Here is a 26,682-nt window from a genome sequence, read left to right as displayed (position 1 = left end):
TCTGTAATTTAGTGTAACATCTGTTTCCCCACCAGACTCTAAGCTCCTCATGGGAAAGGATCACACCTACCAACTCATATTGTTCTTTCCCAAATGTCTAGTATAATGCTCTACACAGTAAGTGTTCAATAAATGCCACTGATTGATTCTTTCTCTTTCGGACACTAATTGGCAAAGATAGTACACTGTGAGAAAAAGTGTACTTTGAAACAGAGCAGAAAATATATAGATTTTCCAGCCCCCTGCTAATTAATAAGCCATGAAGCAAAGGAATTTAACTTTTGGTAACCTCACACCAATTTGCTCTACTTTTAAAATTCACATTCTAGATTATTTAATGAGGTGTAATGTTACAATTTATCCCAGAAACCACCCCCCAAACAAAGCATCTGTTAAATCAGCAGGGGAATGGGATGCCTGCTTTGTCTGTTACATTAAAGGTCAAGATTTCATCAGTCTGCCTTTTCAGCAGAGTTTTCGAAAACAGAAAATCCCTAGTTTACAGGCAAAAAAGAGACGTGGGGGGGAGAATATGATCTTTTCATGTTTTTTCTTCAGAGATTACCTTACCAAACATAGCTTCTTCGGTGCCAGGCAGTGCAGGATGAGATACAATGCTACCATCTTGAACTGCTGCTAAAGTGCTCAAACATTTCCCATAGAGACTGTGAATCTTAGATACTGAAAAGGTGCTGAATTGGCTTTGGCAGAATAGGAGGTACTTCTGCCATAGGGCTACATTATTGGGATGTAAAAAAATCAGTTTCTGCCATTCTTTGATCAGAGTAGATGGTTCCCATAGTTCTGTGCAGAGTTTAAGCTTAGCAAGTTTCAAATCTATATTAGTCGGGTTGCTTTCAATGGCATGCTCTAAAATGGCCAATTTCTTTTCAAGGATGAACTTGAGTGAATTTTTCCTGCTGGTCTGCTTGCCCTCACCAGTGGTATACAGGCTGGTTCCTTTCATCAACTCATCCTAAAACAAAGGAAAATCAAGTTATAATTGTGAATGAAAATGAGCTGTAACTATTACCACTTCTTAAGATGTTTATGGAGTCCTCCTTGAATCACTGCAGGCAGGGTCATGAGTTTGCATCACCTGTGTATTTCTCCCAGCACTTAGCAGAGTGCTCTGAACACAGTAAGCACTTAATACTATTACTACAAAAAGTAACTGACTCAATATAGCAAGCTTCTCAACAAGATACTGCACACAACTGCTTTCTGAGGCAAAATTTGGCTCAAGTTTTTTCAATACTGAAATCAAAAACTGGGTATGTGCACAGCCCACTTTTTACCTATTGCTCTTCCATGAAATGAAGCTTTCTTAATATACCAACTATCATAAAAGAGCTCAAAAATGCTACACTTCACCTTACAAGTGAAGCAGCAGCGTGGCTCAATGGAAAGAGCCCGGGCTTTGGAGTCAGAGGTCATGGGTTCAAATCCTGGCTCTGCCAATTGTCAGCTGTGTGACTTCGGGCCAGTCACTTAACTTCTCTGTGCCTCAATTACCTCAACTGTAAAATGGGGATTAATACTGCGAGACCCCTGTGGGACAATCTGATCACTCCCGCCACAAGTGAAGGTCCAAATACTGACATAAAGTAACACTTCAATTTCAGTTCAGTCATATTTATTGAGCGCTTACTGTGTGCAGAGCACTGCGTGGCTCAGCGGAAAGAGCCCGGGCTTGGGAGTCAGGTCATTGGTTTGAATCCAAGCCCCGCCATGTCAGCTGTGTGACTTTAGGCAAGTCACTCACTTCTCTGTGCCCCAGTTACCTCATCCGGAAAATGGGGATTAAGACTGTGAGCCCCCCGTGGGACAACCTGATCACCTTGTAACCTCCCCAGCGCTTAGAACAGTGCTTTGCACATAGTAAGCGCTTAACAAATGCCATTATTATTATTATAACCTCCCCAGTGCTTAGAACAGTGCTTTGCACAGAGTAAGTGCTTAATAAATGCCATTTAAAAAAAAAGCGCCTTCATCTCTGGGACGGATTATGTCGCTTGCTTAATCAGTTCCAAAAAAAAAGTCAAGACCCATCCTGTTCAGGTAACTCAGGCAACTATTTTACCCATTACAGGGAAACGAGACGACTGGAGTTTGCCAAACTACGCAACTATGGTACTTACCTGAAAAGAAACAAATTCCATCCATAATGTAATATCCATGGGGTTCTCTCGGACCTTCCTGTTAAATTCTTCCACTTTTGCTCCTAGATGTGAGTTTGCATCATCCTTTTGTGGGACTGGCTCCTGTGCTTCATTCTCTTGGGGACCCCGCCCCTGCAACCATAATGTAGTTGATTTATCATAAATTCCAAGAGGATTCACACATGTTGTGGCAGGTGAAGGCACCTCTTCCGTTTCTTTTACTGCAATGAATGAGCCTGGGTCAGGTGGAAGAGTTTTGTTTTTGCTGCAAAGAGCAACTCCATCAGTGCTTAATAACCGCACACTACTCTTTGTGAAATAACGGTCAACTTGTTTGTGTGATTGTTTCTTTTTGGTAGTAGCACCCTCCCAAGATATGCATTGCTTCTTAGGATTGATGCCAAGGCAGGAGTTTCCTTTCCTCTTGAACCTTAAAGGTAAAAAAAATCATTAGGTAGCTATTTTAACTATTTGCAGACATATGTTCAATAGTTTAAGTAAAGCTGTTTCAAAAGACTGAAAAGCTCTTAAGCTTCTCCTCTTCCTCTGGGAGTCTCTCAAGGCTCAGTACTGGGTCTCCTATTCTCCATGAACACCCACTCCCTTGGAGGACTCATTTGCTCCTGTAGCTTCAACTGCCACTTATATGTGAATGACTCCCAAATCTACCTCTCCAGCCCTGACCTTTCTCCTCTGCAGTCTCATATTTCCTCCGGCCTTCAGGACACCTCTACCTGGATGTCTTGCCGACACCTCAAATTTAACATGCCTAAAACAGAACTCCTTATCACTCCACCCAAACCCTGTCCTCCCCCTGTCTTTCTCATCTCTGAAGACAGCACCACCATCCTCCATCTCACCAACCTGTAAGCTCGGCATTATTCTCAACTCAACTCTCTCATTCAACCCAAATATTCAACCTGTCACCAAATCCTTTTGGTTCCACCTTCACAACATTGCTAAAAATCTACCCTCTCCTCTCCATCCCAACTGCTACCCAGTTGATCCAAGCACTTAATCCTATACTGCCTTGACTACTGCATCAGCTTCCTTGCTGACCTGCTGTCTCTCCCCACTCCAGTCCATATTCCAGTCCACTGCCCAGATAATTTTCTAAAAAGCAGGTTTTTCTCCAAAGAACTGAACAAATACCAGGAGGATCATTGCATTTTTAAGCTTTTAACATAAATTATTTCCTGAAGAAGAATGTTGCAGACACCAACATTTGCTTTGAGAAAAAAAAATTTTCAACCAAGTCCAGTCACGCAATACCCTCCAATGCTTTAAACCTTGTCTAGAATTCACTGACCCAAGTGAAACCTAAAATGTGGACCGAATTTATAAACTGGATAAACTGAGCTAAAGATAGGCCTAAATAACTATCTGTAATTTAGTGCAACGTCTGTTTCCCCACTCCTCAAGAACCTCCAGTGGTTGCCATCCATATCAACCAGAAACTCCTTACCATTGGCTTTAAAGAAGAACCCAATCACCTTTCTCCTTCCAATTTTACCTTGCTGATTTCCTACTAAAATCCACCATGCTCACCTCACTTCTCTAACATCAACCTACTTACTCTATCTCAATCTTGTCTACCTCACTGCCAACTCCGCATTTATGTCCTGTGTCTGGCCTGGAACTCTCTTCCACTTCATTTCTGACTTACCATCACTCTCCCCACCTTCAAAGCTTTATTAAAACCAGAGATGACTAGCCCTTATTTCCCTTACTCCCTCTCCCTTCTGAGGCATCCTTGCACCTGGATTTGAACACTTTATTCACCACACACTTGGCCCCCCAGTACTTCTACACATAGCCATAATTTATTTTAATGTCTGTCTCTCCCTCTAGACTGTAAGGTCCTTGTGGGCAATGAACATTCCTACATTTTCTGTTAAACTGTTCTCTCCCAAGCAATCAGAACATTGTTCTGGACAGAATAAATGCTGAATAAATACAATCAGTCCTACCGTTTTCCAAATTTTCAAGGTCTTCATTGAACTGAATATTGCTCATTTCCATAAGAAAAACTTCAGAATAACATATATTGCAAATAAGCCTCAAACCCCTTCAAAGCTAGTGCTACTTAAGACAAAAGCCCAGGGACACCATTACCCACTCTCTTGGCCCTGTGACTTTTTCAACTTTGTTGGCAAAAATTCAAAGCAGCAGGTGTAAATTACTGCCACACCTTCCACTCACGTGCACAGCTTTCTCCTACCCCACCTCCCATTCTCTCATTCTTCCCAACCATCTCTCAATATGTTATCTCCCACCTGCTTGCAAAATCTGACCCCTCCACCTGTACTTCCTACCCAACTCTTCATACCTTCCAAAACCTCCTGCACCCACTCTTCTTCCCTCCTCCACAGCCACCATCAACCATACACTCTCCAACAACTCCTACCCCACTGCTTTCCTACCCCAATCCAGCTTTCACTCCATCTTTCTCCTACCACCCCTGTCCAAACTCCTCAGATAGGCTGTTTGCCCTGACTCCCTCCACTTCTTCTCCATTCCTTTACCCTTTGCAAACTGGCTTCCACTACCTCCACTCCACTGAACTGCCTTTTCCCAGGACACAAATGACCTCCTCCTCACCAAATCTAACAGACTCTACTGGGTCCTAATTTCCCTTGACTTCTCGCCTTTGTCACTGTGGCCCACTCTCTTCTTCTTAGTCCTCTCCTAGTTCTCCTCCCCTGACTCTAGCCTCTCCTTTCCAATCTATTTAACTGGCCCTTCCTCTGCCTCCAACTCCCTAACTGGGTATGTCTGTTCATTCGATCATATTTATTGAGCACTTACTGTGTTGTCTCCCAAGGGCTTACCACAGTGCACTACACAATTTAACCAAATACCATTGACTGACACTCTACTGCTGCCTCCTATCTGTAATTTCTTTTGGTATCTGTCTCCCCACTGGATGGTAAATTCTCTGAGGTTAGGGATTGGATTTACCAACTCTACTGTACTCTCCCAACAGAACAGGGTAGTATGTGCTCAATAAATACTATTGTTTCATAAAGTAGCAGCATGGCGTAATGGATAGAGCACAGGCCTGGGAGTAAGAAGGTCATGGGTTCTAGTCCTCACTCTGCCACTTGCCTGCTGTGACCTTAGGCAAGTCACTTCACTTCTCTGGGTGTCGGTTACCTCATCTGTATAATGGGGATTGAGATTGTGAGCCCGACGTGGGACAGGGACAGCGTCCAACCTGATCTGCTTGAATCCAGCCCAGCACTTAGTATAGTGCCTGACACATAGTTAAGTGCTTAGCAAATACTATGATTATTATTATTATTATTATTATTATTATTATTATTGAGATTTATAGTGTAACAGTAAATCCTTTTTCTTGGGGAACTACTGCACTGCACTTTGTCTTTTGATTACTGTGGTATTTAAGGGGAAACACATTGAAGCTTATTACATACGAACATCATTTTGTCAGTTACAACCCACTAGAGTATTCTTGTATTCAAAGCCCTACCAAAAAAGTCACATTTCCTCTAGGAAGCCTTCCCTGAGTAACCTCTCATTCCCTCCCTTTATTCACCCTCCCTTCTGTGTCACTTGTGTACTTGGGTCCATACCCCCTGGGCACTTTGATACTCACGCCACCCCTTACCTATATTTTGTTTTAATGCTTGTCTCCACCACTAGACTCTAAACTCCTTTCTCTTTTTTTCTTTTAATAATTTGTTAAGCGCTTACTATGTCCCAGACACCATATGAAGCCTTGGGGGTAAATAAAAGATAAGCTGGTTGGATACAGTTCATGCCCCACACAGGCTCACAGCTTTAATCCCCATTTCACAGATGAAGTAACTGAGGCCCGGAGAAGTTAAGTGACTTACCCAAGGTCACAAAGCAGACATGTGATGGAGCTGGGATTGGAACCCAGGTTCTCTAACTCCCAGGGACATGCTCTTTCCACCAGGCCATGCTATTTCCTGGGCTTCTCCTTAAGGACAGAGATCATATCTACTAATTCTACTGTACTCTCCCAGGTTTTTACTACAGTGTTCTGCACACAGTAAGTGCAATAAATAGTATAGATTTATTGATATTGTGTAATTTGAAAAACACCTAATTTCACTTCCAAATTGTTTTTAAATTAGAAAAATCTAAAGAATAGGAGTTGAGTTTGAAAGATCAGATCTCTTCCTGTTCCGCTCTCCCCTGTCACTTTGCAAGACCAAGTTCAAGAAGCAACTTTAAAGACTTCAAGATGAAATATGAACTACCATCATCAATGGTATTTATTGAGAGCTTACTGTGTGCTGAGCACTGTACTGAACACTTGGGAGAGTACAATACAACAAAGGTGACAACACATTCCCTGCCAACCCAAGCTTACAGTCTAGGGGAGGAGACAGGAATTAATATAAACTATGATTTCCAAAATGAGAAAAAAGCAAAGATTCGTGACAAAATTGCTTTCATTGGGTTTTGTACTATTCTTATTACATAATAAACCAGAAATATCTATACTTTTAGTATGGCCATTTAAATAGTTGAGTTATGGTGAGTTGATGGGCCCAAAAATCAACAATTACTAGGCTGTTTCAGTGAACTAAGAATGAATTACCAAAGGATTCCTCTTCTAATTTTGAATGCACATCTTAAATAATTACTACTACCCAACAGAAAAAAAAAAGAAAGCTTATTTGACTGCCTAAAAAGAAATTAATTAATACACTTGATAGAAGCAGCATGGGCATGGGAGTTAGAGGACGGGGAGGCTAATCTTGGCTCCACCCATGTGGCCTTGGGCAAATCATTTAACTTCTCAGTGCCCTGGTTTCTTCATTGTCAACTGGGATTCAAAACTGTGCTCCTTCCTACTTAGACTGTGAACCCCGTGTGGGAAAGGGACTGTGTCCAACCTGATTAGCTTATATCTATCCCAACCCTTATTATAGTGCTTGGCACACAGTGGGCACTTAAATACACAATTACTACAATTTTAATTTCAGAAAAACAATGAAATTAGGTGATTAGGAGATAGCTCCTGAAAAGAGGATTTTCATTACAATTTTCATTTCAAGAAAAAAAACGGAAAAACAATGAGATTGGGTCATTAGAATATAACTCCTGAAAACAGAAGATAGACGTACAAAGGAAATGAAACAAAACAAGCTTTTTGCTCTAAAATCTTTCTGGCTAAATACCACAAACCCTAGAATGGAAAGGACAATGAGTTTTCCTGTTATGTTCTTGACAAATCCCACATTGAGGAAAACTCATGTTATAGTACACTAGCCATGATGATACCAATGCCACAGGCAAGTGCACAACCATTTCTCCCAGCATTCAATTGATCAATCATATTTATTGAGTGCGTACTGTGCGCAGGCACTGTACTGAGTACTTGAGAGAGTACAACATAACTATATGACACGTTCCCTGCCCACAATGAACTCACAGTCCAGAGGATTGCACTGCACCCTATTCAGAGATTCATACATTGGCAGAAGAACATTCCCTAGTTCCCAAACAGTGATCATTACAAAACACAAACCGAAAATGCACTTATGGAACAACTGTGTTTAATGAGACTACTGGGCCGGTGGCTTAATTTAATTGAAATGAACAGTAATTAGTAGAGAAGCAGCATCATTAGTTTCCTGGATTGCTGCCATCACCAAATTCAAAAGGGATTGGTCAATGACCCTAAAGGGGCAGCCCTAGAAATACCAACAATAATGACCCATCTAATACTGTGGGCCAAAAACTCACTGTATGTTAGACACTTGGAAAACACTAACAATAAAAAGATGTGGTGGTCACTGTTCATTCATTCAATCGTATTTACTGAGCGCTTACTGTCTTCAAGGAGCTTACAATCTACTGGTAAAGTACAAATAAATAAATAATTTACATGGAAATAATAACGCAGGCAAATAAATACCAAATAAACAGGTAATTATAGGCATGTTGAGGTGGTTAATAGGATGCTATGACTACAAAGATGTGGAAATCAGGGAATGCCTCCTAGGTAAAGTATCTTTTTAGAAGAAGTTTACAATGCAAGGGAGACTTTTCCCCCACAAACCCTTTACCTGTGACTGTACATAAAAATGTAACCTGCTGCATACATAGCGTGGAGAAGAATCATAGGTGAAATGTCCCTTGGCCAATTTATCCACAAACCCACTTTCCACAGATGGTGAACCACCAAATAACTGATATAATAACTAATATATGCAGGCACTTCTGCAAGGGCATGCAGTAGTGTCTCTTGCTGCTTAAGAAACCAAAAGCATCACCACACAGCCAGAGTAGAGCCTCAGCCTTCTTGGAAAGGCTATGAAGGAACAGTCTGTGCTGTCTAACTATTTTCATTAGTTGTGTTGTAATTATATCAGGCCTCAGTGTGCATTAATGTTACTTTAGAGATAAACATGGTATCTGTTCTAAGTGGCTATTTTTTTTAAAGATAGACCCCATAAGGTTTCAATGAAAAGCATGCAAAGTTTACCGGACAGAATGCACTCCAAAATGTGGTATTTAGACACCTCTACGGGAAATGCTTTTGGGACTACCTACGGCTTGGAGCAAAGTCGTATGCCAAATCAATCAATCAATGGTATTTACTGAGTGCTTGCTATGTGCAGAGCACTGTACTAAGTGCATAGGGAAGTACAATACAACAGAGTTACCAGATACATTCCCTGCCCTCAATGAGCTCACAGTCTAGAGGAGTGTTCTCCTTTGGAGAGCAGGAGTTCACTACCAATGGGAAACCACCAAGAACAGACATAAAAGGAAAAAGACTTCAAAAGATTGAACACAATTAGTGAGTAAATACCAGCATGTTCAGGTTTCTAATCATTTCTGGGTAGGGAAATTTCTATTTAAAAGACATTTCCATATAATACCATTGCAGAAACGAATCATGACCAAATAAGTTCATTATATTATCATACCCAACTAGCCTCTAATTTAAGAATCCACACAGCTAAACACGTACCTTGCTATGTCCCCTCGATAGAGAGACTTGTACTCCCAGTTTGCAGGATCAGGCTTCTTATCTATTCTGAAGGTTTCTGCAGTCAGAGCCTGAACATCTTCAAGCCAAACAAGGTGACTTCCAACAACACCTGCAGCTTCACTTTCCTGACTTCAGGATGAAGGATGGTGGAAAGGGGGGAGGGGAGTTTAAGGAAAGGAAAAGAACAGACAAAAGTGAACCTTTTTTCAGCATCTCTTTGAACCAGTTAGCAATTGCAAGAACGGAAAAATTTAATATTCCCAAGTGCATATGTCAATTCACACTCCATAGCATGTGGCAGGTGTATCATGCTCTAGGGAAACAGCACAGGAGAGAAACACTGGGTTCACTAAGTGGACTTTAAATACAAAAACACTTGCTATATTTCATAAGTTAATACTGTATTACGGGAGGATCTGCTTTCTTAAATGTGTTTCACACTACGTTCACAAGAGAAAAATGGCAATTTCTCTAATCACCTTCAAAAACTTCACAAGCAGTTATAACAACGTGCAGGGAAACTAGTTAAATCATTAGTATACTTTATATGCAGGGGCAACATATATTGGAAAGGTAATCTGTTGGCCCTTGGTCAGGTCCCAGAAATGTGAACTTGTATAGTGTGATTTTCCTGCGTGGTGCGTGTGTGTGTGTGCGCACGTACGAATGTGTAGGCAGATAGAGAGATAGATCCAGTGATATATCCGAAAGCGATACAGATGTTGCACTGGATACTTGGATTTAAAGCCCAGATCAGTTCTGGAGATGTGATAATGCAGATGAATCACTTACTCTTCTCTTTGATAGGTTTCAGTGGAGCTTAACTACAGAGGTTAAAATAAACCGGGATCTTAGAAGACCCAAGAAGGTCCCAAACAGAAGAAGTTTGCCTAAGAATGGGAAAGGAGAGAGAAGCAGTGTGGCTTAGTGGAAAATGGCATAGGTTTGGGAGTCAGAGGACCTGAGTTCTAATCCCAGTTCTGCAACTTGTCTGCTGTGTGACCTTGGGCAAGTCACTTAACTTCTCTGGGCCTCAGTCACCTCATCTGTAAAATGGGGATTATGTGGGACAAGGACTTGTGTCCAACCTATCTTGTATCTACCCCAGGGCTTAGAACGGTGCCTGGCACATAGTAAATCCTTAACAAAAAACATTAAAAAAAGAGGGGTTTCAAGACCCCAGAATTCTTCCCAAAAAGTCTCTCTGAAAATCAGTGCACAATGGGGCTCGTAAATCACACTGCGAAGACAGCCAAAAAGACAGCTGACATATGCTGTTATAACAAGGTCTGTGCCTATATTCAGATAGAATCCAAGACCCTCAAGGCTGCCTCAAAAACCCATCAAATCACTGGAAAAATGGGATCCCCAATGTAGACAGAGTGGGATCTCTTAGAAAACAAGTAGATGAGCTACGAGAGTAGGCTGTATAGCCTGTGCAGAAGCTGTGGGTGGGAAGAGCCCACAGCAGGAAGTGTGTGGAGCCATCCCAAAATGAAAGAAAGAGCCAACTGGAAACATGAGGAAGTCCCAGATGTCCACCAGGCAGGAGGCCAGATGCAGACTATCCCCTAAGAGCAACCAGTCTCAGGAATAAGAGAATATTCCTGCTTCAGAGAATGTTAAGATCAGGAATCAGCATGTGGTCCCAAGTACAAGAAGGGAGGGGGATCCATTCCGCCCCTGGAAGAAGAGTGATTCAGCTCAGACTACAGAGTGGGGTAGTTGCAGCTTCTAGGTACAGAAGAGCGAGAGTGCCATGAGCGTGTGTGGGCACTAGCCATTTGTCATCAGTGGGTGTTCCCAGCATAGAATCAATACACAGTGGTTCTTGAGGAGTTGCCAAACACAGATTGACATTTGTAAATGCATCCCCTGGACCCTGGACAATTTAAACCTTTTCTTCTAGTTTCAGAGTAGTCAGAACAAATCTACGCATCATTTGTTCTACTTAGGATATAGTATCTCAAAAGCAGGTGAATGCTTGGAGTTACACTGAAAAAAATACTAAACTAAGAGGTAACCCCACTGAAGCTCCTTGGAAACATACAAACTGGGTATACGAGTTAGGGATGGGGCATATACGTACATATCTAAAAGTAAGGTGAATTTTAAATAAATGCAGTTTGGGGATTTCATCAGATGGGCTAATAGTATGTAACTAATGATGAAAAGTGTGAAAATGAGTCTTCTTCAAAACGTATCTTCCATGAAACATCAAAAATGTGGGAGGGAGGGGAAACAGCCACTGAAAATCTCCTGGGGAAAGTGTGGATGGGAAAATTTAAACAAACTTCATTTATACTTTATCCTTTGCTCTTCCATGAGATCTTAAAACTGGTACTCGTCTTCTCCTGTCACCCCACCACAATTTCTATACTGGATTTTTCTCTTTGGCTTCTCTGAAAGCTCAAAAAAGACAGTGACACCTATTCAAAGAAAGCATGGACTCAGCTCAGGATTCTACCACCAGCATTGACAGTGTTTAATACTCTCCCTGAAAGCCTTCCTAATGTTTAGGAACCTATCTTACAACATTACAACATCCATAACTTTTAACTCTACATCTATAACTTTCCCCATAGAAAGACAGCCTTTTTTTTATTAAATCATAAAATTTATTGAGTATCTCCTTCAGGCACAGCACTCAGAGCTGGGCACTGTAATTTCCCCTTAATATTTCCTAGAGTGCAATTTCCTTTCATGGTCCCTCTCTCATTCATGTCCTTTAAACTATTGAAGCAGGCTCAAAAGCCTTAGAAGTGACAGAGACTCAGTCCTGAAATAGCCCTAGGGGCCAAGTAACATAAATCAATGGAAAGGGTCCATGAGAAGTTACCTGGTCCGCCCTTCTTACTCTAGGCGAGCAAATGACTGAACCACCGTGGCTGTCTATTTCCTTAAAAGATCCATGGAGAGAGATTTCATAACCTTCGTCAGTAACCCGTTGCCAAGTTCAATCACTCTGACCAACAGGAAGTTCTCTGGTGTTACACACTGCAATATGCTCTGTCAGTGACCCAGTAAGACAGCCCTAAAGTGGAAGACCTCTTCAAATAAAACTTTTTCTTAGAACTGTCCAAACTGGTGGCCTGGTTCAGGGGAAAATACAAATCAGATTTATAATGCTATAATTAATTCCCCGTAAAATACATACTTTGGTTCCTCCAATTTCTTTTGACTATCCCTGATGCTTCTTGTAGCTTTGTACTTTTCAAAGTCAGAGTCTGCATCAAACTCGCTGCTACTCGATTGCTCATGATTTTTCCTGGTTTTCTTGTGGTGCCGATGCTTTTTCCTTTTCTTTTTCTCTTTCTTCTGTTTCTTACTGATGTGTCTGAGCTCTTTGTTAGCATCACTGTCTTCTGGTAACTCTGATGTCAAAGGATGCCTGTTTAGAAAAATAAATCTTAGAATTCTTCTATTACAGCAGCCAGAGGAAATATTATTAAGAGAAAATGAGGAAGAAAAGATGGGTCAAGAAACAGGTACACCCCAAGTGGAAATCTGGAAAGTGGACACTTGCTCATGAATCCCCTATTCGAAAAATAACCCTCCCTTGACCCCACAGCTCTATACACTTATCGCCCCACCTCCCTCCTACCATTCCTCTCCAAATTCTTTGACTTGGGAGTCAGAGGTCGTGGGTTCTGATCCCACTCCACCACTTGTCAGCTGTGTGACTTTGGGTAAGTCACTTAACTTCTCTGGGCCTCAGTTACCTCATCTGTAAAATGGGAATTAAGACTGTGAGCCCCACGTGGGACAACCTAATTACCTTGTATCTACTCCAGCACTTAGAACAGTGCTTAGCACATAGTAAGTGCTTAACAAATACCATTATTATTATCACCACTTCCTCTTCTCCAATTCTCTCCTTATTCCCCTCAAACTTGGTTTCCGCCCCTTTCATTCTCCAAAAACTGCCCTCTTTAAGGTCACCAATGACCTTCTTCATGCCCTGATCATTGGAACAGTTTTTAATCAGATTAATTGCTGTTCACATTTTCTGGTTTTCGGGACTTTTAAGTCAAATATTTAAGGTAGAGTGACAATACTCTTTTTTAAACAATATCCTATGTGGCATATTCAAAAGTAAGCAGTTTAAATTCTGGTCACTGACTACAATAGCAACTCTTCCTTTATTCCAATAACAGGTGGCCTTAATAACCCCATTCCCAAATATTTCTTGCACCTCAGCAAGGCAGCTTATTTGTCTATAAACCATAATATCATCATTGATATTTATTTATTGAGGCAGGGAGGTCAGCCAGGAGGCAGTCAAGGTGGGATATTAAAAGAACTTTCAATATTCCATTAGTATATTAAGTATATTATATTATATTAAGTATATTATATTACTATATCATTAATTATAATATTATATTATATTAAGTATATTATATTACTAAGACTCCTTAGTAATCTCCAGCAGCATACGTCCAATGCCGTTTGAGTAGCTGTATTTTGTTTCTCTCACATTTTCAAGCACCCCTATCCTGTGAGAGAGGAAAAACAGTTCTCAAACTATTTTTATGAAAAAAGAGAAAGCTAATCCGAACTATAACATTCTAGAAACCTCCTTAATAAATTAGTTAATCCTTACAATCATGCTATTTCTTTCCTGGCCTAGTGACAGACACTATGCTTTCATTGTCATTGCCACCCCCCGCCAAAAAAAACCCACAAAAACCTGTCATAGTAAGGTAAAAGAAAACAGAGTAAGGAACATCTTGCTATTTTAAATGAAAGTACACAGTAAGTCTGAAGCTTTCCAGGAGACTTTCCTTATGCTAAGTCCCTGAAGATAGCGAGCTCATTGTGGGCAGGGATCAGGTTTACCAACTCTGTTGCACTGTACTTCCCAAGTGCTTAGTACAGTGCTCTGCACATGGTAAAGTGCTCAATAAATATCACTAAGTTTTTGAAGACATGCATGCTGATGGAGAGAGAAAGCCGGTGTAAGAAAGAACTCAATTAGCCAGCTGCTAAGAGTTTGCTACCTTATGGGTGGTGATCCCTTAGGAAGAAGAACTGCAGTCTCTTCAGCATGTTGGTGCAGGAGTGGTGCAACTTCAGGACAGAAGCTTGGATTGCTCAACCAGTCTAATTCTGCAAATTCAGAATGGAAGTTGGGGGAATGAGATCAATAAAAACCTGCTCAACGTGTTCTTTGAAACAAGAAATTCATCTAAATCAGCAAACTGTCTCATTTACTGCTGGTGTTTGCCAGACATTTTAAATCAAGGCTGGTGGGTAAGCAGTAGATGAAACTTCCATTTAACTGAGCACTAGATTTTAACATGCTGTAAAATATTTGAAAGCTAGAATCCTCTTGTGATTTTGGACTATAGCTATAAGTGTTATACAAACATAGTAAGAACATGTGAACTAAAAAACAAAGCAACTCTACACTGCATTAGGATCTTGTGTAAGTATCAGACCTAGCAGGGTTCAAGGGCTTAAGGGTCTTCGGCTTAACTGATTTATTTTCTATAAAATTAAAATATACAATATAAACTTAGCAGTGGATTTAAATTTAATTTTTCTGTTTGCGCTATTCATTCCAATGCTCAATGCCAGTACTGACTTACCTAGACTTGCTCCTTAGTTAAAGCACTGAGTTCAGACTGCATTCTGATAATTATTTTTCTTTCTGATATTAATTTTTTATAAGTCCAAACTCTATGCAAACCAAGACATTAGAATTATGATGAGGGAGCCTTCAACACACCAACAGAAATAGGTGTAAAAAACAAATGCAATGGACTAAACTGAAGTTCTAGAATGGCTCCAGAACTGATTCACTCATTAGTCCATAAAAATTGCTCACAGTCCCACTATGAAGAGCATCCTCTAGACTAAAAGCTCCCTTTTTAGACTTGTAAACTTGTTGTGGGCAGGGAACGTGTCTACCAACTCTGTTATATTGTACTTTCCCAAGCACCCAGTACAGTGAGTGCATACAGTAAGCACTCAATAAATACAATTGATTGAGTAGTGTGAATAAGTGGCCTCTCCCTCTTCCCACTTATTTTCTCTCTTTTGTCTTATGCTCCCTTTCTGGGAAGAAAATAGATGAAATCTTCCCAAATGCTCCTTTCAAGCCATTTATAATAGTTAGTGAACATGGAATAAATTTGGCTTTGAGTGTCTTGCAGAATCTTGCAGACTCTTTCATCGTGTGTTTTTAGAGTGGTGATGGTGCCCTAGCTTTAATCAATGGGATTTGTTGAGTACTTACTACATGCAGAACACTGTACTAGGCACTTGGCAGACTACAATACAACAAAATTAGCAGACACATTCTCTGCCTAAAATGACCTTACAGTCCAGAGGATTGAATGCCGCTCTGACTCCTGTCCCCCTCACATTTCTAATTAGTTTCGCTGGCTAATTTGAGTAGAATCACCCTCTATGGGCTTGGGAGGTGCCCAGGCAACATCCCGAGGTTCACTGTGTCCTCAAACCCCAACTTGGTCCTGAATCCAAATAAATATCACTGCCCCACCCAGGGAACTGAAACCAGGGTCCCTAAACAGTACCTTAGCATTACTGCTACCAAGTTGTACAAGGTCATCTCAAGGAGTCCTCTGCCAAAAATGGACCCTTAATACATACTGGTGGCTAAGCGTACCCTTTTGTCAGTTAATCGTATTTACTGAGTGCTTACTGTGTGCAGAGCACTGGCCTAACCAATAGGAAATAGGCAGCCTGTGCTTTAGTTTCATTATTTGAAAAGTAATTAGTTTACTGTATCCTACTTCTCATTCCATAACTGCCTGGAAATCTTCAAATGCTGTTTCAGAACCTTATTCATCATTGTGAATTTACTTTAATTCTAATAATACACTTTTACTATTAAATCATGAAGTTAGATCACTGAACTCAGTGATCTCAATTTAAAAAACCACATAATTTTCTTAAGAGATATCCTGCAAAAGATAAAATAATCTCCTTACTATTTACTCAACCATATATCAGTCAACTTGTGAGTCAAAGTGCAGAGCCCTGTATTAAGTGCTTGGGAGAGTATGCTAGAGAAGGCACAATCCCGGCACTCAAGAAGCTTATAGTCGAGCGGGAGAGACAGATATAAAATAATTTTCATACAGGAGGAAGAAAAGTAAATATGCAGATGAGTAAGCGCTTAAGTAATAAACTACGGAAGAAAAAATGCACATCCTTGGTTCAGGTGGTTGGAAGTGCAAAGTTGGCACAGAGTGCTGAGATAGTTGTTAGGAAAGAGAAAATTTGGAGGAGATATCAGAAGGGCTTTAAAGGTGAGGACAGCTGTGGTTTGCAAGGGGAAAGAGTTCCATGAACGCACCATGAGTAGATTAGTTTGAGAGGAACTAAGAGCACAAGGTGGGGGTACAGTGGGAGAAGAGTGGATAAATACGTGGAATGGAGCTGATGGAGTTCTTTGAAGCCAGTGGTCAGGAGTTTCTGCTTGACGCAGGGAGGAATGGGTAACCATTTAAGGTCTCTGAAGAATGACATATTCATTTTCAAATACTTAATAGATTCCAGGTACCTATTTAGAATGATGTGTCATTACTGAGCAAGGTTAAACACATTATAAAGCAACAAGATAGCAATTGTCTAATGGGTATTTTGAAAATGGAATCTAGTTGGATGTTAGACTTCAGACACTGCAGGTAAATGAATAATTACATAGTTTGGGACTTGCCAGCCTATCAGAACTCCTCCTCATTACTGTATTACCTGGTTCCAACAGAAAGGCAATGGAAACAGGAAGAGGGAAAAATGACTTGGCTTACTGCCTACCAAACTCCTGTTAGATTGACCATGGGCTAATGTATTTTTGGGGTGATATGATTTTGCATGTTTATGGCAATACCCCTAAAGACCCGGGCTCCAGGATCTGCTGCTCTATCTATGCCTGAACCAGTCTCCCCTGCACCTCAGGACATCAATCTTTAATAATAATAATTGTGATATTTGTTAAGTGCTTACTATGTACTAGGCATTACACTAAGCATTGGGGTGGGTACAAGCAAATCGGGTTGGACATAGTCCCTGTCCCACCTGGGGCTCACAGTTTCAATCCTCATTATACAGATGAGGTAACAGGCACAGAGAAGTGAAGTGACTTGCCCAAGGTCACACAGCAGAGCCAGCATTAGAATCCATGACCTTCTGACTCCCAGGGCTGTGCGCCATCCACTGCGCCATGCTGCTTTAAAGCCCCTGTGGAGGCTGCATAAATAAGGTTTACCAATAAGGACTATTTACATCCTGACCCCACCTCACCTTCTAGTTATCGCCCCATATCCCTCCTACCATTCCTTTCCAAACTCCTTGAACGAGTTGTCTACACGCGCTGCCTAGAATTCCTCAACAACAACTCTCTCCTCGACCCCCTCCAGTCTGGCTTCCGTCCCCTACATTCCACGGAAACTGCCCTCTCAAAGGTCACCAATGACCTCCTGGTTGCCAAATCCAACGGCTCATACTCTGTCTTAATCCTCCTCAACCTCTCAGCTGCCTTTGACACTGTGGACCACCCCCTTCTCCTCAACACGCTATCTGACCTTGGCTTCACAGACTCCATCCTCTCCTGGTTCTCCTCTTATCTCTCCGGTCATTCTTTCTCAGTCTCTTTTGCAGGCTCCTCCTCCCATCCTCTTACTGTGGGGGTTCTCCAAGGTTCAGTGCTTGGTCCCCTTCTGTTCTCAATCTACACGCACTCCCTTGGTGACTTCATTCGCTCCCACGGCTTCAACTATCATCTCTACGCTGATGACACCCAGATCTACATCTCTGCCCCTGCTCTCTCCCCCTCTTTCCAGGCTCGCATCTCCTCCTGCCTTCAGGACATCTCCATCTGGATGTCCGCCCGCCACCTAAAGCTCAGCATGTCGAAGACTGAGCTCCTTGTCTTCCCTCCCAAACCTTGTCCTCTCCCTGACTTTCCCATCTCTGTTGACGGCACTACCATCCTTCCCGTCTCACAAGCCCGCAACCTTGGAGTCATCCTCGACTCCGCTCTCTCATTCACCCCTCACATCCAAGCCGTCACCAAAACCTGCCGGTCTCAGCTCCACAACATTGCCAAGATCCGCCCTTTCCTCTCCATCCCAACCGCTACCCTGCTCATTCAAGCTCTCATCCTATCCCGTCTGGACTACTGCATCAGCCTTCTCTCTGATCTCCCATCCTCGTGTCTCTCTCCACTTCAATCCATACTTCATGCTGCTGCCCGGATTATCTTTGTCCAGAAACACTCTGGGCATATTACTCCCCTCCTCAAAAATCTCCAGTGGCTACCAATCAATATGCGAATCAGGCAGAAACTCCTCACCCTGGGCTTCAAGGCTCTCCATCCCCTCGCCCCCTCCTACCTCACCTCCCTTCTCTCCTTCTCCAGCCCACCCCGCACCCTCCGCTTCCCCGCCGATCTCCTCACCGTGCCTCGTTCTCGCCTGTCCCGCCATCGACCCCCGGCCCACATCATCCCCCGGACCTGGAATGCCGTCCCCCTGCCCATCTGCCAAGCTAGCTCTCTTCCTCCCTTCAAGGCCCTACTGAGAGCTCACCTCCTCCTGGAGGCCTTCCCAGACTGAGCCCCTTCCTTCCTCTCCCCCTCGTTCCCCTCTCCATCCCCCCATCTTACCTCCTTCCCTTCCCACAGCACCTGTATATATGTATATATGTTTGTACATATTTATTACTCTATTTATTTTATTTGTACATATCTATTCTATTTATTTTATTTTGTTAGTATGCTTGGTTTTGTTCTCTGTCTCCCCCTTTTAGACTGTGAGCCCACTGTTGGGTAGGGACTGTCTCTATATGTTGCCAATTTGTACTTCCCAAGTGCTTAGTACAGTGCTCTGCACATAGTAAGCGCTCAATAAATATGATTGATGATGATGATGATGATGGAATAGTCTGGCACTTCCCCCTTCACAGAGCTGTTCACTTGCTTGTCTTAACACTGTTTGGCTGGCTTCTTTGGCCGTGGCTTCTTGTTGTTTACAAGCCATTTTTAATTATTGTTTTTAATCTGTCTACCCCTAGTTTATGTTTTGTTATACCTGTAGCTACCACAGCTCTTAGTGAAGTGCTTGGGCTGTAGTTAAGCCCTTACTGAAACACACCATAACTAATATCTTAGTAAGCAATATACCGCCTCAGTACTGAATTTTTCTGGCTGGAATACTTATTTTTAAAATGTGATTATTATGGAACTTCTGTTTTCCTCCCTTGGTGAAGGTAGGTCAACCACACTGTAGACAGATGGTGGGGCTGCACCAACAGTTTAAAAACAAAATCTTGATTAATCAATGGTATTTATTGAGCGCTTACTATGTGCAGAGCACTGTACTAAGCGCTTGGAAGAATACAATACAGCAGCATGGTGTTGTGGATAATAATAATAATAATGATGGTATTTGTATGCATTTACTATGTGCCAAGCACTGCTCTAAGCACTGGGATAGAGCACAGGCCTGAGAGTCAGAAGATCATGAGTTCTAATTCCAGCTCTGCCACTTGTCTGCTGTGTGGACTTGGGTAAGTCATTTCACATCTCTGTGCCTCAGTTACCTCACCTGTCAATGGGGGTTAAGACTGTGAGCCCCATGCAAGACAGGGACTGTGCCCAATCCGAGTTGCTTGTATCCACCCCAGCACTAAGTGCCAAGCACACAGTAAGCGCTTAATACAATTAATTAGCAGACACTCTCCCTGCCCATAACAAGCTTACACTCTAGAGACGAGTTTAGTCTTGATTTACATAGTCCAAGATTATCTAAACCTCCTTTACATTGATACCATATTCACTTATTGCAAATGATGTGTGCTTAAAAAAAGTTAGCTAAGTGATGAATACTGCATTAGTTCTGGATCATTATCATCATCCCAAATGTTTCCTGAGCTGTACATTCAAACTAAAAAAGCATAGGTTTCTGAGAAGTGATTACTTTTTGAAATGGGCCTGTTGAATCCCCAAGTTTAAACAAAGGATCTTGGAATACACTTCTCTGCTGACAAAAAAAAATTCCAGATCCACACAAAACACAGATCTTTTGGTTTAAGGGACATGCCCAAAACCATCTTTGCAGGACACTATACTATAAACACACAATCTCAGCTGCAGGAAAAGCAAAGTCAATCTGGTGGGAAAGTAAATTTGAGATTTAGAGATATCCAAGAATATTAAATCTGATGCTTAGACAAAAAACCCAAAAAAACTACAACCTTCCATTCCAAATGAGTAGAAGACAGGACAAAGGAAATCCCAGGTGCAATAGAAAATACGAAAATGTGATACTCATATTATGTCAAATTAATTTTATATTCACACATGATTATTTCTCTAGTTTAAGCCTGCCATTAAAGGCCTGAAAACTTAATTTCTATTCTTGGGAAAATACAAACTAAAAGGCAAATACCTGGCAAGGTTATATAAATGATATGTCATATTAATTTACTCTCCCACTGTTAAAAGGGAGAAATGTTAATTATCTTGACTTTAATAAGCTTCATAAGCCTGCAGAAAGCAGTCATAACCTGGAAAAAGCCAGAGCAAATCACAAAACTATTAGGTGAATACAACTAATGGGAGGACTGGACCTAGGGATTATGCATATTCATAATGTATTTTAATGTCTGGCTCCCCGCTTCACAGTAAACTCCTAATGGGCATGGAACATGTCTACCAACTCTGCTGTACTGTACGCCTTAGACTGTAACCTTGTTGTGGGCAGGGAACATGTCTACCAACTCTGTAATACTGTACTCTCCTAAGTGCTTAGTATAGTGCCTGCACAGGTTAAGCACTGAATAAATGTAATTAATTGATTACTCGCCCAAGGGCTTAATTTAGTGCTGTGCACCCAGTATGCACTCAATAAATACCATTGGTTGACTGACTGACTATCCTTCTGGGGAACTGTGACTAGTTTTCCACTGCATCTCTCCATAAGCTTAAACAGGCCTAGGATATTGCGTAAAGATGTACTTATTACATTTTCAGGTGTCATTAAATACCAAACCTGTCTTCCATAGGCTGGCCCGCTCCCCACTTTAACGTAATACTGGAAAATTGGAGACATGGCACGAAAGAAGTTTCATAAGGACACAAGATAGAACACTTGGGAAGAAAAACAAACTGCATAAATACAAAAGGGAAAAGGAATGGCTAAACATGAAAACAGTTGAAAAATGTATTAGCTAAGGAAGTGCTTTTGTTAAAGAAAAAAAACATGTATAACAGGATGCATAATATATTCCGTAATTCTCCCACTGAACTCACCATTAGTTAGACCAGTTCTGGCCTCTGAAACTCAACTAGGACATAGAAAACTTGGAGAAACTACAGAAAACCTTATGAGATTGAGAAAGAGACCTAACAGATCTGAAACTTAAAAGAACTTTAATCAGCCTACAGAAGAAATCACTAAAATGTAATGATTTTCAGAAAAAGCAAGATGTCTGCTGAAGATGTATACCCTGTAAGCAGTTGATATTCACTCCACCGTCAGCCCCACAGCACTTACAGGCATATCCGTAATTTATTTTAATGTCTTGCTCCCAATGTTTCCCAAGTGCCTAGTACACTGCTCGACAGACAATAAATGCTTAATACCACTGACTGAATATGATGATGAGGATGATTATAGTACTTATTAAGCACTTACTACGTGCCAAGCACTGTTCTAAGCACTGGGATAAGTACAACTTAATCACACTGGACACGGTCCCTGTCCCATCTGGGGTTCACAGTCTAAGAGGGAGGGGGTATGATTTAATCCCATTCATTCAATCATATTCATTCAGCACTTACTGTGTGTAGAGGGCTTGGGAGAGTACAATATAACAATGAACACATTCTCTGCCCACAACAAGCTTACAGTTGTCCCCATTTAACAGATGGGATAACTGAGGCCCAGAAAAGTTAAGTGGCTTGCCCGGGGTCACACAACAGACACGCAGCAGAGTCAGGATTAGAACCCAGGTCCTCTAACTCCCAGGCCTGGGCTCTTTCCACTAGGCCATGTTCTTCTCGGAAAGACTTGGAGAAGTGAGAGCTGTTGAATACTGAATGGGATTGAAGGTAGCTCTGAAAATCTATTTCTTTAAAAACACCTGTCTGAGATGGTCTAAATATAACCCTGCTTTACACAAGGGAGTGGATTAGGTGATTTCCCAAAATTCATTCTGAATCTAAATAATTCTCTTTTTTAACTTTTCCTTAATAATCTAGTGGTGTTATTCAAGAATGTTAAATGAATAATTACTTTTGACAGACAGCAGCACAAAACAAATGACTCAGAAATAAATTTTGGCCCAATGCACAGTACATACTTGGCCTAAGAGAATGAAATCATCCCTTTATGTTGATAGTAAAAATGGAGACAGTGGGTTTTTTGAAGAGTTTGGCAGCAGACTGGCATTATTAGGCATATGGCACTTGATGAATCACTTAAATACATTTACTTCCTGCCTTCCGCCTGCTCTCCTCCCCCTGTGACCCTCCATCATCATCAATCATATTTATTGAGCGCTTACTATGTGCAGAGCACTGTACTAAGCGCTTGGGAAGTACAAATTGGCAACATATAGAGACAGTCCCTACCCAACAGTGGGCTCACAGTCTAAAAGGGGGAGACAGAGAACAAAACCAAACATACTAACAAAATAAAATAAATAGGATAGATATGTACAAGTAAAATAAATAAATAGAGTAATAAATATGTACAAACATATATACATATATACAGGTGCTGTGGGGAAAGGCAGGAGGTAAGATGGGGGGATGGAGAGGGGGACGAGGGGGAGAGGAAGGAAGGGGCTCAGTCTGGGAAGGCCTCCTGGAGGAGGTGAGCTCTCAGCAGGGCCTTGAAGGGAGGAAGAGAGCTAGCTTGGCGGATGGGCAGAGGGAGGGCATTCCAGGCCCGGGGGATGACGTGGGCCGGGGGTCGATGGCGGGACAGGCGAGAACGAGGTACGGTGAGGAGATTAGTGGCGGAGGAGCAGAGGGTGCAGGCTGGGCTGTAGAAGGAGAGAAGGGAGGTGAGGTAGGAGGGGGCGAGGTGATGGACAGCCTTGAAGCCCAGGGTGAGGAGTTTCTGCCTGATGCGCAGATTGATTGGTAGCCATTGGAGGTTTTTGAGGAGGGGAGTAATATGCCCAGAGCGTTTCTGGACAAAGATAATCCGGGCAGCAGCACGAAGTATGGATTGAAGTGGAGAGAGACACGAGGATGGGAGATCAGAGAGAAGGCTGGTGCAGTAGTCCAGATGGGATAGGATGAGAGCTTGAATGAGCAGGGTAGCAGTTTGGATGGAGAGGAAAGGGTGGATCTTGGCAATGTTGCGGAGCTGAGACCGGCAGGTTTTGGTGACGGCTTGGATGTGAGGGGTGAATGAGAGAGCGGAGTCGAGGATGACACCAAGGTTGTGGGCTTGTGAGACGGGAAGGATGGTAGTGCCGTCAACAGAGATGGGAAAGTCAGGGAGAGGACAAGGTTTGGGAGGGAAGACAAGGAGTTCAGTCTTTGACATGTTGAGTTTTAGGTGGCGGGCAGACATCCAGATGGAGATGTCCTGAAGGCAGGAGGAGATGCGAGCCTGGAGAGAGGGGGAGAGAGCAGGGGCAGAGATGTAGATCTGGGTGTCATCAGCGTAGAGATGATAGTTGAAGCCGTGGGAGCGAATGAGGTCACCAAAGGAGTGCGTGTAGATTGAGAACAGAAGGTGACCAAGCACTGAACCTTGGAGAACCCCCACAGTAAGAGGATGGGAGGGGGAGGAGGAGCCTGCAAAAGAGACTGAGAAAGAATGACCAGACAGATAAGAGGAGAACCAGGAGAGGACGGAGTCTGTGAAGCCAAGGTCAGATAGCGTGTTGAGGAGAAGTGGGTGGTCCACAGTGTCAAAGGCAGCTGAGAGGTCGAGGAGGATTAGGATAGAGTATGAGCCGTTGGATTTGGCAAGCAGGAGGTCATTGGTGACCAATTTTCAACCTCTGAAGCTGCGGCCATCTAGAGGCCTGTCGAGGTTCAGCTTGCGGCTAGACTGGGGAAGCACAAAGCTGACTAATAATTGTGGTATTTGTTAATCAATCAATGGCATTTATTGAGTGCTTACTATGTGCAGAGAATTTTACTAAGTGCTTGGAAGAGTGCAATACAGCAGAGTTGGTAGACACGGTCCCTGCCCACAATAAGGTTACAGCCTAGAGGGGGAGATGATAGATATTAATATAAATAAATTTAAAATATATAATTTACAGATATGCACATAAGTACTGTGGGATTATGGGTATGATGAATACCAAATGCCCAAAGGTCACAGATCCAAGGCACCAAGAATTTTTTTTCTCCAAAATTATTCTTTTTATTGTCAAATGGACTTTTCTATCTGCTCAGAACTGGATTCTAATGAGATTTAGGGTCTGGGGAGAAGACTTCAGCAGACATCACATACAAAAAACACAAATTTCAGCAGAAGGAGGATTTGGAGCTATGGGGACAACCCTGTGCTGTTAAGGGTTGCTGCTGTTGCCTGTGGAGCTGCATTCTGACTTCTGGCTCATGCCAGTTCATCATCATCAATCATCATCAATCGTATTTATTGAGCGCTTACTGTGTGCAGAGCACTGTATTAAGCGCTTGGGAAGTACAAGTTGGCAACATATAGAGACAGTCCCTACCCAGCAGTGGGCTCACAGTCTAAAAGATCATATTTATCGAGCGCTTACTGTGTGCAGAACACTGTACTAAGCACTTAGGAGAGTACAATGCAACAATTAACAGACACATTCCCTGCTCACTGCTGCGAGCTGGGTAGTAGTAGGAGAGTAGAGAGATGAGGTAGGAGAGGGCAAGGTGCTTTGAATGCTTTGAGCCAATGGTGAGGAGTTTCTGTTTGATGTGGAGATGAATGAGCAAACACTGGAGTTTCTTGAGCAGTGACAAAACACGGACTGAACGTTTCTGTAGAAACTGGAAAGACAGGAGGCTGACAGTAATCAAGGCGAGATAGGATAAGTGATTGGATTAACGTGGTAGCAGTTTGAATGGAGGGGAAAGGACAGATTCTAGCCAAGTTGTGGTGCTGTAACCATACTCACTGATACTGCTCCTATTGTGGTAAGAGCCTCTAGGATTAGGAAGGAAAGTGTGAAAATGTTAAAGAGCAAGGTGAACAGGAAGTGTAGAGGTTTACTTTATCATAATTGTTATTATCTTATTTCACTTGGCTATAAGACTTTCCATTAGCTCTTTCCTCCTTGTATCTCCTCTCTTCTCCCACTACTCCCCAGCTCACACTCTTAATTCCATCCCAACTCCTTTCTCACTACCCATTTTTTTTATTTCCCTACTTCTGACCCCCCTGGGGAGATATGAGAGCTTTGTGCCTGCTAAACCCACCACAAGAAATTATGGCTTCGGGACAATCTTTTGTGATCATATTCCACCAGTTAAAAGCACTGAATTATGCTCATTTATGGGTTCCCACAGGGCTGATTTATTACCCCAGTCAGCATCTGACTGGCAGGGGCAGGGTGGGAGACAGTGGAGAAAATGGCGGAAACAGCACTGGCATCACACTACTTGGGGGACAGGATCAATCAATCGTATTTATTGAGCGCTTACTGTGTGCAGAGCACTGTACTAAGCACTTGGGAAGTACAAGTTGGCAACATATAGAGACAGTCCCTACCCAACAGTGGGCTCACAGTCTAAAAGGGGGAGACAGAGAACAAAACCAAACATACTAACAAAATAGAATAGATATGTACAAGTAAAATAGAGTGATAAATATGGACAAACATATATACATATATACAGGTGCTGTGTTTCCCGTTTTTATTTTAAAATTTGCAGTCAAAACTTTGCAGTCCAACAGGGTGCAACTGGCTTGATAAATGGAGGCTTCCTTAGCACAGCTCAAATTCACAGCTCACTCCCTGGGGCTGATGCCATGGCAGCTGAAGTGCTTACAATATTTGCTGGGAATCTTACATTTCATAATTTAAAGTGCCCTAGAATCTCTGAAGAAAACAAAATTAGATTTTCGTTTTAAAATGTGCAGGGTGAAAACTTTGCACTCCAACTGGTTTGGGTAGGAAATGAGAGGGTTTCCTAGCACAATGCTCCTTCCCGAAGTGGCGACATGACCACATTCGCTCGGCAAGAGGAGATGGAGGAGAGGATAGGAGATCTGGGGATTCGTGGGGGTGGCGAGGGCGGGGGATCATGGAAGGAAGCAAGAGGAAGATTCAACTCTCTTGCTTCCCCTACCTGCCCCTTCTTCGCTAGTACAGGCCAAAGAGACATTTAAAGGACTTGGAAAGCATTGAGTCGGCTCATTATGCCAGGCTCGTGGCCACCAATCTTTTAAGGGGTTCGCCAAATAGCAGAATCGCTGGACATAAAGGAATAGTGCTTTTGCGGAACCTCCCTTGCCCATGCTGCTCCTCCTGCCAGCATGAACTCCTCCCTACTATTCCCATCTAAGTATAGCTCTCCCCATCTTCAAA

General features: G+C 42.3%; 1 protein-coding gene across 1 annotated transcript in view; it reads right to left on the bottom strand.

Annotated features, from left to right (window-relative positions):
* The window catches only part of NRDE2 (NRDE-2, necessary for RNA interference, domain containing), a 66,035-nt gene that overhangs the window by 32,327 nt on the left and 7,026 nt on the right, over window positions 1–26,682 (bottom strand). The window contains exons 2-6 of the mRNA XM_038746509.1: window positions 14,166–14,274; window positions 12,320–12,553; window positions 9,142–9,291; window positions 2,142–2,592; window positions 571–976 (exon numbers count right to left, since the gene is read on the bottom strand). Of these exons, the coding sequence (XP_038602437.1) occupies window positions 571–976; window positions 2,142–2,592; window positions 9,142–9,291; window positions 12,320–12,553; window positions 14,166–14,274 (1,350 nt within the window). The remainder of the gene's footprint in view (window positions 1–570; window positions 977–2,141; window positions 2,593–9,141; window positions 9,292–12,319; window positions 12,554–14,165; window positions 14,275–26,682) is intronic.

This window comes from Tachyglossus aculeatus, chromosome 1, assembly GCF_015852505.1.
Source record: "Tachyglossus aculeatus isolate mTacAcu1 chromosome 1, mTacAcu1.pri, whole genome shotgun sequence".
Classification (NCBI taxonomy): Eukaryota; Metazoa; Chordata; class Mammalia; order Monotremata; family Tachyglossidae; genus Tachyglossus; species Tachyglossus aculeatus.
This window is presented reverse-complemented; position numbering and strand designations above follow the sequence as displayed.